General features: G+C 40.2%; 1 protein-coding gene across 3 annotated transcripts in view; it reads right to left on the bottom strand.

The window, feature by feature from the left end:
- The window catches only part of CMYA5 (cardiomyopathy associated 5), an 83,815-nt gene that overhangs the window by 14,824 nt on the left and 55,579 nt on the right, over nucleotides 1–13,412 (bottom strand). For all 3 annotated transcript variants that reach the window (XM_036409257.2, XM_036409259.2, XM_036409258.2), the window contains 2 exons: nucleotides 13,254–13,400; nucleotides 12,076–12,223 (listed from right to left, as the gene is read on the bottom strand). In XM_036409257.2, the coding sequence (XP_036265150.1) occupies nucleotides 12,076–12,223; nucleotides 13,254–13,400 (295 nt within the window). The remainder of the gene's footprint in view (nucleotides 1–12,075; nucleotides 12,224–13,253; nucleotides 13,401–13,412) is intronic.

Genomic DNA, 13,412 nt, shown 5'->3' with positions numbered 1-13,412 from the left:
CATTCTATATGATTTAGAGCTTTGAAAAATTTTGCCAAAATATTATGGCATCTGGTTACCTCCCACTGTGCCAAATGATTTATACCTAAGCCTTGAAGATGTGACCCATAGATTTAATAAGCCCTGTATAGTGGATATAAAGATAGGGCAAAAAAGCTTTGATTCTTTTGCGTTATCTGAGAAGATTCAGCAACAGATAGGCAAGTACTCAGAGACTGGGTTCTTGGTGTGCGGCATGAGAATTTATCATGCTCATTCTGATAGCTATGAGACACAAAACCAGCATTATGGAAGAAGCCTAACAAAAGAAACTAAAGGATGGAGTTTCCAGGTGTTTTTTTTTTGTGTGTGGGGTTTTTTTTTGTTTTTTTTTCCATAATGGATTTTGCTTTAAAAAAGAAAGATGCTGTTGCTGCCAGTATTCAGAAGATTGAGAGTACTCTGCAGTGGTTTGAAAAGCCAGGAGCAGCTTAACTTTTATGTGAGTTCATTACTGTTTGTTTATGAAGGTTCACTCGAGCCAACTACTACAAAATCAAATGACAGAACTTTGGCAGAAATGTTTTTGTCCAAAGGACAACTCTCAGACACAGACATACTGGAGTACAATAATAACTTTCAAGTGTTAAGTTCCACAATGAATGGAAAAATAGTAGACAAAAGCTTACCCAAGATGTATGGTCATCACAGAAAAATGTATCCGAAAAAACATCACAGTCAGACTTCATTGAAAGTTGAAAATATATAGCAAGTCAGTAGGTGGAGAAGTTTGTCACAGGAACATTTAAACATAAATATACTTTCCCAACTGGAAAAGACTTTCTACCATCTTCCCACTGGTTGCCAAGAGATTACAGAAGTAGAAGTGGGAATGATAGATTTTGCTCATGTTTTCCCTAGCAACACAACAGATGCGGTGTTGGAAGCTGCCCATTGCCTTCACTAGCAGAAAGAGGTGGACAAGGAGTCCGGAAGGCTGGTCAACCTTGAGGCTCTGGCAAGGGTCAGAGCCATACACCCACTGTTTAGTCAAGTCAAGGGTAGCTGAAGCAACTTTCTCCTTTTAGTCTTATGTAAATCCTGGCTGATGGGCTATCATCGAGCTATTATTGGAATTGCCTGCCTAAGGGTTATGGGTGTACCCCAGACCTGAATAAAATGGATGGCAAGGCCAGAGCAAAGCTAGTCCTCTCTTGGGCTTCCGTCTGGCCCCCAATTCCCAAATTAATTGTTGGGGGGCCACACTCGCAACTGGCAGCTCAATGTGGGGCTCCCGCAATACGGTATATGTTTATGGACTGAAGCATATAATTACTGTACTACAGAGTACTGTGAGCCCTAGTCAGTTTTCCTCAGTGGATAGAGCATTGCCCTGCAGACTGAAGAGTCCTGGGTTTGAGTCCAGTCAAGGATATATACCTCGGTTGTAGGCTCTTCCCCAACCTGGGCCCTGGTCAGGGCATGTACAGGAGCAACCAATCAGATATGTCTCTCTCACATTTATATTTCTCTCTGTGTGTCTCTCCCCCTCCAACTCTCTCTAAAAATCAATGGAAAAATATTCTTGGTGAGGGTTTAAAATAATAATAATAATAAGTTTGTATTGTGAGTCTACACTTTTATTTGTCTTTACACTTCTGGTAGAGAATTAACTTTTTAATAATCTTACTCAGAAAAAAAAAAGATTATTTGTTAATAAGAAAACTATGAAAAATAAAGTCACTTCGGATGTAACATACAACATAGGATAGGGAATATAGTCAATAATATAACACCTTTGTACAGTAACAGATGGTTATTAGACTTACGATTATCACTTAGCAAGGTATGTAAATACTGAATTGTTATGTTGTGAAACTAAAAATATATATTTGTAGTACTATATTATACAAAATATAATATTTTATGTCAACTATATAATAAAAAGGAGTAGTGGCAAATATAACAAAAATGCATATGATTTATATAAAAAATATAAGATGATACTGAGGGAAATAAAAGGAATGAGTTGAATAAAAGGAAGGCATATGAGTTGAAAAAAAGGAGGGCATATCAGTTCCTGGATAGATAGGAAAATGTAACATCACCAAAATTTCAATTCTCCCTAAATTAACTATCAATTTAACATGATCTTTTAAAATATTAAATTTTTAAGAGCATGGAGTTGCCAGATTCAGAATCACAATATAATTCTAAATTAATTAGCAAATGGAGGGTGGGAGGGAGTCATGAAGAAGCAACCTAACCTACTAGGTATTCTAAATTATAAAGTGATAATTATGAAAATTGTATAGAACACAAATACATAGATCAATGGAACAGATTATAAAGGTCAGGACTATAGAGACAACACATCCTATATAATAAGAGCTAATATGCTAAGGGTCATCATGCCATCATGTCATAACGACTCATCATCAAGAGGCTGCGTGTGCAGCAAGGTGCGGGAGGGGGGCCGTGTGAGGAGGCGGGAGGTGGGGTGCCTCCTCATGCGATTTAAATCGCACCCTGGGCCTCTAGTAGTTACATAACAAGGTAAGTGTTTAAAATCAGAAGGGAAAATGATGGCGTTTCTTGCTGGGACAGCTGGCTAGCCATGCTTAAAAAAGAAAGAAAAAGTTTAATTCCCTACTTCACATTTTCTGCTGAAATAAATTCCAAACTATAAAAATTGAGTTTTTAAATGGAATAATTGAAAACAAAGAACATGGAATGTAGTATAAATATATATATATATATATATATATATATATATATATATATATATATATTCAATATATATATATATATATATAGAGAGAGAGAGAGAGAGAGAGAGAGAGAGAGAGAAAGAGAGAGAGAGAGAGAGAGAAACTTTTAAATGTCTTAAATTTTTAGTTTAAAAACTAAAAGCTACTTTAAAAAGAGATTTCTAAATTAACGTTACAAAATATGCATGGGAAAAGTATTTGCAACTCACATCATAGATAAGGCTAACTCCCAATCAATAAGAAAATTTTCTACATTCAACAGGAAAAAAATTGTAAAGAAATCGAACATTTCATAAAAAAGAAGCACATGGCTCCAAAACTTACAAAAAAATGTTCAATCTAATAGAAATACACAATTAAATTATAATAAGAGTCTATTTTCTACTTATCAAACTGTCAATGACCAAAAGTTTTATCACACCCCATGCAGGCAAGGTGTGAAGAACCAAGCACACTTATGTGCTGCTAGCTGGACAATAAACACCTACAGACACTCTGGAGACAGTTTGATAATATTTACCAAAATTCAAAATGTATATAGCTTTTAACCAGTCATTCTACTGCTAGGAATTTATCCTAGAGACATACTTAGACATGTGTGAAATGATACATGCACAAGGTTTTTTCCATAGCATTGTTTTTTGACTGTTAAATGTTTCTTAATTGGTAAAATAAATTCAATTATATATATATTTAAGAGAGGAAGGAGGAGGGAAAGAGAGATAGAAAAATCAGTGATAAGAGAGAATCAATTGATTGGCTGCCTCCTGCATGGTTGCTTCCTGCATGCTCCCCACAAGGGATCAAGCCTGTAACTCAGGCATGTGCCCTGACTGGGAATCAATCAGTGAGCCATGCCAACTGGGTTCCAATTACATTCTTAAAATGGAATGGAATGGAATGGAATGGAATAGAATTGTTTTTTAAAATGAGACAGTTTTACTAGTATGTGTACTGATACGGGACACTAACCAAGAAATATATCTATATGTTTTTTAAACTGAGGTTTGTTTTTTAAATTTTGGGGGGAGTATGTTTTTATTGATTTTTAAAGAAAGAGGAAAGGAGAGGGAGAGGGAGAAACATTGATCAAACACCTCTGAGGTAACCAATTGAGTCACACCATCCGGGGCCCCCAAAATGTTTTTAAACAAGAAAAGCAAGGTGGTAGAAATATATATAGTAGCTATCATTTGCTGAAAAAAATATAGAGGCTGGTATGTGCACAAGTCATCTGAAAGGATAAGCATGAGTCAGGTAGTAATTATCTCTGAAGAGGAGCATTGAATAGGTGACAAATATGTAGAAATGGGACTTCATTTTCACTGAATTCCCTTTTGTATCTTTTAAATTTGTACCATAGGTAAAATTTGTACATTATCCATCCAAAATTAATTAAATAATTTCTTTCCAGAGCTGCGTTACAAGCTGAGGAGTTCGGGAGTTGGTTGATTATGTTTTCAGAATGCACATTAACTTGAACTTTGTAAAGTAGCTTCTCAAAAAGCTACTTGTGGAATGGAGGGAAGGAATGTGTATGTGCTTAAGGTAACCTCAAGAGCTATAGCAACCAGGAGGAATGCCTGTCCTCTGTACTGCCATGTCTAACACCTGGATCTGAGCATGCTTTCTCCTGGAGGAGAACAGCAGCATGTGGACTAACAGTATGGAGCAATCCAGTGCTTTGACCCTGGGAAGCAGCCTAGGAGGGTGCTGCCACCGCGGTGCACAACAGATGGCTAAATATAAATTGTGTTTTAAAAACACAGTGGGCTCTTATCGGCATTCCTGCTGGCAGCACCAATATTCAGCTAGCCAGCCAATGCCATTTAATGTGAGTTGTGACAGAGCACACTGCTAGGCTTTATGGGGACCAGCTAGTAAAGGAATGTTTCCCAAACCTGCCTAGGCGCATTAAACCTTCTGAATCAAAATCTCTTCAGAGAGGCCTGTGAATTTGAACTTGAACAAGCATCCTTGTTGATTTTTATGATCAGTTTAGGGAACAATCATAAGAAGTGTGGGGTAAGAAGGGATATGAGGGAGAAACAGGAAAAAGGAGAAAAGTCCTTGAAAACATAAAGAGACTGAACATAAACTGTGCACCTATGGATGAGGACAATGTGGGGTGGGGAAAGGGCAGAGGGTGGGATAGGAACCTGGTGGAGGAGAGCAATGGAGGGGGGGCAGGGGAAAGGAACATTTGTAATAATATGAACAATAAAAATTTATTTTTTTAAAAAAAGCAACATTAAATACAAAAACTAAATAGTTATAGCTGTTGGAAGCCATTTGTAAAACCTTAACACAAACAGTAAATATGGAGCTTTTTGTTTAAGATGAAAAATTTTGGTTAAATCAAAGTTTGGAAGAAAATTCTTTATATATTGATTCTCCATTTTTTAAAAAGTTAGCAAGAAATATTTGAACAGGACTATTTTTCTTCTTATAAATGAGGATATGAGACTCAGTGTTACCTAAATGTCACCTCCCCCTGCTCCTGAGGAGCAATTGGGGCAGCCACTGCCACTTTCACCTGCAGGAGCAGAGCTACCAACAGACAGGGAACGGGGGCCACTGTGGCAGGGGCCAGGCAGGGGCACAGAGGATGGGCTGAGACCCACCCCTGTGCCCACCACAGCCTTGTGGCCCACAGTTCTTTTCAAGGTGCACAAATTCATGCACTGGGCCCCTAGTTATATAATAAAAGCCATTACGGCAGAATGATCTGTCACTATGATGTGCACTGACCACCAGGGGACAGACACTCAACAAGGAGCTGCCCCCTGGTGGTCAGTGCGCTCTTACAGGGGGAGCACCACTCAGCCAGAAGCCAGGCTCACGGCCGGCAAATGGAGGGGCAGTGGCAGGAGCTTCTCCCGCCTCCACAGCAGTGCTAAGGAGCAGGGAGCAGAGCAGTAAAGAGCAGCAAACAGGCAGGTGGTAAGGAGTGAGGGGTCCTGGATTGAGAGAGGGCACAGGCCAGGATGAGGGGCCCCTCCCCAACCATGCATGAATTTTGTGCCCTGGGCCTCTAGTTAGTTCAAAGTAATGTAGACACGTAACATAAGGGCTAAATGTTCAAGCTTTCCTATAATTAGAATTCTCTCAAAATCAAAGTGAGCCAAGGACTCCAGGAGAAGGTTCCTGGACTCCTTTTTTCTCCAGAGTCACCCTCCAAAGCCTCAGTGAACAGAGAATCCCAGGAGCCTCGTCACACTCGTTCCTCCAGAACCTCTAATCTCTCCTTTACTACTCTGAGGCTGCATATGTGGACATTTACCTGAGGCCCCTTAGAACTGCCTACACATAATGATTTAATGTTATGTTTTCAGATCTCGTTTTTAAAAATGGCTACATAGAGAATGTTTTTTCATCTTTTCGTAAAATTGTTCTAAACTATAATCACTATTATCTTGTTCAATAGCCCTTGTATAAAGTTCCGCATGAAAAATTCATCTTCGAGCTGAATGTCAAGAAATATAATTGTCTCTCTTAGTGAAATGTTGTGCTTCCTTTTTTAAAAGAGAGGAGTTATATAATCTCTTTCTCCCTCTTGCTCTCTCTCCCCCTCTCTCCTGTTTTCATCTCAGCTGCCAGGAAGTACAGATTTAAATTTCATGTTCCACCGAGGTACCGTTCTTAACCTGAGCTGTTTGATATGATCTCCTCATCCCTGGTTTATCTGGCTCCTATTCTTACAGGGTCGTTTTTAAAGGTTCCATTATGTCTGGGTCTTTTACGTGAGCATGTTTGGAGATTGACAGAACCTAAGACAGAAGTGAAGGAACAGGCTGGGATCCCATTGACTGGGGTTTTACTCCATTACCAGGAAGTATATAGGATTTAAATAGTCAAAGTTAAACCAGGTTCATCTGAGAAGAAAGATTTATGAAAAGCCGAATGCCAAGGATACTGGGGGCGGAAAGGAAATCATCTTCATGTGACTCACTCTCCCAAGGGCTCCTTGCAGAGGGATGGTACCACCCGGGGAAGGAAATCAAAACTATATAAAGAGGAACTACTAGGTCCTAGTTCCTTTTATAGGAATTAAAAAAAAATTTTTTTTTAATTGATTTTCTATGGAGAGGAAGGGAGAGGGATAGAGAGTTAGAAACATCGATGAGAGAGAATCATCGATCAGCTGCTTCTTGCACACTCTCTACCGGGGATGTGGCCGCAACCAAGGTACATGCCTTTGACCGGAATCGAACCTGGGACCCTTCAGTCCGCAGGACGACGCTCTATCCACTGAGCCAAACCGGTTTCATCTAGGTCTTAATTCCTTAATGAATTCTGGCCCAATCATGCCGTGACCCAGCAAAGCAAGGATGGGGCAGGACGACTGCCTACTTTACCCACGGGTTGCAGAGAAGGTCAAATTGTTTGTGGTCAAACTTTGGTCATCCATCACCTATTCAGCTTAGCAAAATGTTGTTTCAAAAGAAAGAAATGCCGGGGGTTTTCACTCTGGTCAGGCTCTGGGCGCATTAGGAAACTTGGCCTTGTCTGTCCTTATGACACAGATGAAGCGGCAGGTGTTCCCAGCTGGAGCACCCAACTGTGACAGACAATTCTGTTCCTGCCCTACCGCATGTGGCCCCCACCCTGGAAGCAGGAGGAGTGTGAGCTCCCAGGCCCAGCACCCAGAGCCCAACACCCCATATCTCAAAAGGGTCTCCGAGCCCACAGCTCTGTCAGGACTTGGGAGCAGAGAGTTCACTGCACCCGACTTGTGTGGCACATTGAGTCTCACAGATCTGTCATTCTGTGCAAAGCTTCTCTTCGTGCAGCCCACACAGCTAATGGCTGTGCTATATTTCTCTCAGTTTTCCCTCCTCCACCCACAGCTCTGCTGACTTCTCTCCACACAGGGAGAGACGGAACAGCTGAGGAAACAGCCCAGCGGTGGAAAATTTTTGAAAGTGTTTTGAGCCCACCCAACCTGGGGAGAGCATTCAAAGAAAAACAGGAAAGGGTGGGTAGGAGCTCCCTCAGCCCCCGCACAACTCGCCAGGGATTGTCACTCCCGCCCACCCCCAGTCCCAGCAGGGACCGACTGCTGGGATGAGCCACCGGTGCCCCCACACAAAAATATGCAAATGTGTTTTCTGTGAGGATTATGGAATGGAGGCAATTGCTGGGCTATTTCAGACACTGCGTCATGGAACTTGGGAGCACAACAGGCTCATTCCATTCAAACACCCACCACAGGAGCTGAACCAGCACCTTTGGTCTTAAATCGGAATATCCTAGAGGCCATCATACTGCGAGAACAAATGCAGGTTTGTGTGTGTGTGTGTGTGTGTGTGTGTGTGTGTGTGTGTGTGTGTGTTTTCACATTCTTCAACCTTTTCATTTCCTTCCAACTTCTCTTCCTACTCCAGACCAGAACTTTTAAGGCTGTCTGTCTTTTCAGGGACTGAGTGGGAGAAAGAGATGTGAATTCATTTAGTTCTTAGTTCTCTCTCTTCTTTGCTAGAGATTCCAGCTAGTTAGACTTGGATTTGGCAAGCACAAAAGATTGGCTAATCCCATCATTCATCCACTCATTCATTCATTAAACAGACATTTATATACTCAGACATTAAATATCTATACAGACAATATCCCAGTCCTCTCCCAGTCAAACTGAGTCACATAAAAAAGAAGTAATTGCTGATCCCCTTACTTTCCTGCAATGGCCTCTGGATTAATTTTTGGATTTGGTTTAGCATAGGGTTTTTTTGCATAGAACCTAGAACTGAAATAAGGGTTATATAACCAATGGATAAGCAAGATTATAAGTGGCCTTCACTCTCTGTGACCCATGAAAAGGTTTCCACAGCCTGTAGTTTAGACTAGACCTCCCTCCTAGCTAAGTATCCAAACACTAAAATTAACTCATTGACCATCCTTCTTTACTTTGTTGGCAGTTTTGTTTTTTCCCCATTTTGAATAGAAGATTATCTTCAAAGCTGTTCAGACTTTCCTTATTGGAGTCAGTATTATGTGTGCAATCCTAATTGATATTTGCCCATTCAGGTAATACATATTTATTGAGTCGCTACAATATGCCAAACACTGTCCCAGGCACGGAGGTTGCAACCTTACGTAATGATCCCTCCATGTAGTCAAGTGAAGTGGGATCAGGCAACCCATGGGCTTGCTGTTCTTTCCAAAACATACAACAAATGGTGTGCTGCTGGGCAGAAAGCCAAAGTGAAGAATATGGTTCTAATAGAGGGGGAAATAGGAATGATTTGCTTTTGTGGACTGTGCTGATCAAGTTTTTGAGGTTCTTTGTTTATCAATTCCATTTCTGACTAGCTGTCTATAGTGGAAATCTTAGAGATTGAGCAATATAGATCATAGTTAATGTTTTATGTTTTGACATCAGACATTAAAGGAATGTTTTGAAGTGGTTGTAAGAACCAGATGGTCAAGAGACCTAAGACACATGGCCGCTCCAAAAGAGCAGACTTTCCTTTCCCTCCCGAATTCTTAAATTGGAGAACCAAAAGAAATACAAAAAAGCTTTGCAGCCCTGGGCCTCCAAGCTTAAGGATGAATTATTTCACTTTGTGTTGATGCCCACCTAGGCTATAAGTCATTGAGGGGTGACTTTGATATGGTGCATCCGCAGTAGACTTAGTAAATGAACAGGGTAGTAGTTTGTGGCCAACAAAATTTTGCTTGCTTCAAAAAATTATCTGTTGTCAGACCAGCAGTGATTCAGAGACTGGAGAGTCATCCATGGGCTGTGGATTGGACATACCATTCCACCTCCTGGCACTGGCCAGTCTTTTAGCACCTAACTGGAAAACAGCTCCCACTCCAACACAGCTCCAACCCATCAACAAGGCTCTGCCATGTGGAATTTCCCTTCATTTCTAAACTTGCTGGACTATATCCATTCAATAATGAAGGATACTTGTATTGTTTCATAACAACTATAAACTTCTGCTTATCCAGCCTCTCAGATGCTCTCCTTTAATGAGAAAAATGAAAATGAACCCACTGGCAAAGTCTCAACTAGGATAAACTAATGACAAGCCTTATGTTTTAATAAGTTCAACTTTTGTCTTTATGAAATTGGTGGATGGCCATTGTTTTTGTTTTTTTAACTAAAAATGTCTCCATCAAAATATAAGTGGAACTGTCATTTGTTTCTTTGGCTTTGATAGGAGGGTTTGTTTGGAATGCATTCTTCACTGTTGATAGCAAATAAACATTTGTTTTTGCTTTAAGTGCCCCAGTATGATCAGAGAAAGGAAAAACATTAATCAAAGGGGTTGTGAATGGTACTGCATTCTCTCTTTACAACCATGTTTTTTCATGCGACAAAGGAATCTAAAGATACACAATAGCTCCCAGTGGTCAAGTTGTCGAGGTATACTAACTTAGTCTGCATATGGACTCCACCATTACTACCTTGGCCGAATTATTTAACCATCCTGAGCCTCATTTAATGGAGATCACTTCCTTCCTCCTAGGATGGTTGAGAGGGCTAAATGAGACTTAGCACAGTTCTCGGCACATTGAAGGCCCTCAGTGAATGCCACCTCCCCTCCTGCTTTCCCTCCTCTTCTCCCTGTAGCCACATTTATTAGATGACATCACAGTTCCTTCAGTGGCATGGCTACTAGGTCTCAGAGTTTCCAGGTTTCTGCTGATTAAGAATCCAACTGTGCTGATGTTATTTATGCAAATGCCAGCTGGGGAACTGGTGCCATAGCAAGGATGAGTCATTCCAGAACACTCCTCAGAGAGAACTGGATTTTCCTCCCTGAGATAGGAGAAGAGTGGGAGAGACTACCCAGGGACTCAGCACTCTTGACATAATGTTCTCATAGTATCAGAAGTTTTTATAGAAAAGGTACAGGGCTCCTCGTAGCCACATTGAATAGAGGTTAGCAGCGTGGGCTTGGAAATCTAACAAAGCAGGGCTTGAATCCCGATTGCCACTCACTAGCTGAATAGCCTCTCAAAGTATCTGCTTTCTGTCAGAGTCCTTGTGAAGGTTAAATAAGGCAACACATATAAAGCATCCAGGATATCAACGTGACACGTGGTAAATGCTCAATAAAAGTCAGTTATACTCTCCCTCTGAGTGTCTCTGTCCCTGTCTCCCCTGCTTTGCCTCTTCTTTTTCTTTTGCCCCTTCTCTCCACCCTCCACTCCTCTGGCCTGGCCTGCTTCCCCCTCCCAGCTATTTGATGAGCTTTGAAGCCTGCCTTTCAGCAATTGGCATGTTAGCAGAGATGCACATTTATTCTGATCTCACTTCTGCTGAAATGTCTACATCCTACCCGTCCATACACCTCTCAACATTAATTCATCCTTTGAACATTATTTTGTGAACCTTGTCTTCACACACTTGAAAGAAACTATAATTATTGTTCAGTTGTATGAAACTTCACATCAGAACTAAATAAACAGTTGTTGATTGATCATGAAAATAAGAGCTTAATAATACACTTTATTGAAAAGCTGTCTAATTTCACACCATTATTTTTAAGTCCCATAATCTACCACAGTAGTTTATCTCAGTAAATTTGTTTTTGTTTTTTTAACTAAAAATGTCTCTATCAAAATATAAATATTAATAATAGTGGTCTTAATATTCATAATGTAACATGAAGTTGTCCTATTACCATGAAGCAGAAGTTAAGACAACACAGCCTTAGTAAATGAATTAACATTTACCATATGCCCATTGGATGCACAGGCTTTTATCTATAAATTTTTGCTTCATAATTTTAGTGAGAAAGCTTTACATTTCTTTTTTTCCTGCAAAATCTCTACATTCTTCATGCTCTTAGAGAGGCAGGTATGTCTCTGTGGTTATATATTTAATTAGCTCCTTTAATACTAGCAATATATTATGGAGATATTCAAATTTACATTTTACATTTATACATTACAAATACATATTTACATTGTAGACAAACTCATCATTTGTTTTCTGAACTAGGTGGTACCTATTCTAATATAACTAAAATGAGCATAAAATATGTATAAATCCTGTCTAATGATTCAGATTAAATATACCTAAAAAAATATTCACTTACATTTTTCTTCCAAGGGAGTTATTATTGTAGCATATGTTTTATTACAAACTTATCTGCATTGTAGCATATGTTTTATTACAAACTTAGAGTTCATTGCTGAATAGTGATGGAGCTGCAAATCAAGTCAATTTAATTAGCTCGGCAGGATTTCAGAAGTTTTCCCCCCAATGAGCATTCGCACAGAGGTTAACGTTAGGCCCTGAGCTGGGATCCTGGTAGCCCAGGTTCTCTCTGTGGAGCGGAGGGGTCTCCCTGTGGAGAAGGATTCTTACCTGAGGCCCTCACCCTCCAGAGAGTTCTGTCTGCAGTACTCCAGAGTATAGGTCTCAGTGGCCTCTGGATTAGCAGGCTGCCATCGGATGGTGGCCGTGTTCCAACACACGGTACAGTCCTCTGCACGGATCACAGGGGTGGAGGGTGCTGTAGAGAGAGAACCAAGTCAGTTGTGGGCAATGAATGCCAGTTCTGCTTCCCTGGAGCCTGGGAAGAATGCTTGGGTATGATTTTATTTTAATTTTTTGTTAAAAATACATTCTGGGTTGAAAACTCCAAAGGTATAAAATGTTATATAGTGAAAACTCTCCCTCCCACCCCTGCCTTCCAAAACTTGCCCAGTTTTCACTCATTCCCAACCGATATTAGCTTCTTGTAAATCTTATCCAAGTTTTTTTATCATAAAAAATAAAGATTCTTGTCTTCTCTGTATACAAATTTAGCCATAATCTTGCCTTCAGTAAGTGCTCAATAAATATTTGCTTTAAAAGGCAAGAGGAAAAGATAAAACAGTAGGACTAACCCATTAATTCCCCTGATGTCATTAAAATTGTCTTAACAGCAATTCAAACTTGGTTTATGCTATACCTGCTTCGCTCCTTGTGAAAAGACTGCATCATGGGAATGCATTGCCAGCTAAAACCATCATAGCAACACCTTTTGGGGGCTCGTAGCACCCATATGATAAAGCCTAAGTGTCTTAGCTTAGCACATATTAACTCTGTACATACTAACTAAGCTATCTCACCTAAAGGCTTTCCCCCATTTGTTTTGAAGTCAAATGAATAACTCCAAACTTACTTTTGTGTCCTGCACACTCCACACTGTTTCTTACCTTGAGGTCTCTGCTCAAAGGATTTCTTCAAATGAATTCATCTTTTTAACACTTTACTTCCTACTGATCCTTTATATGAGCTCATTCAGGTATCAGTTCTAGAAAGGTATTTCTGATTCTGCCCCCACTCAAGGTGGACTCTGGTACCCGTCTGGAGTGTTCTTATAATAACCTGTATATAAACTGGATCAGGGCCCTACCACCAAAATTTGTCCGAAGTTGTATTTGCCGCATTACACAACACCCAGCGTGCAATAGGCTTAATAAATGCTTATTGGTTAATCTTAATAGTCTGTGAAGGATAGAGTACTGCCTCCTAACACCCTCTTAACATCTCCTTACCTGTTCTAAAAATTGCCCTTTCGCTGGGCAGGCTACATCCGGTGAAGTTCACAGCCATTACCCACACTTGATAGTACCGGTCAGGTTCCAAATCTTCAAAAATGCAGTAGCTTTCTTTCACTGTAACTCTGTATTCTTCTACCAATTCTAGCATAAAAC

This window comes from Pipistrellus kuhlii, unplaced genomic scaffold (genome assembly GCF_014108245.1).
Source record: "Pipistrellus kuhlii isolate mPipKuh1 unplaced genomic scaffold, mPipKuh1.p scaffold_m20_p_4, whole genome shotgun sequence".
Lineage (NCBI taxonomy): Eukaryota > Metazoa > Chordata > Mammalia > Chiroptera > Vespertilionidae > Pipistrellus > Pipistrellus kuhlii.
Note: the sequence above shows the minus strand (reverse complement) of the source record. Positions and strands in the feature narration are given on the sequence as shown.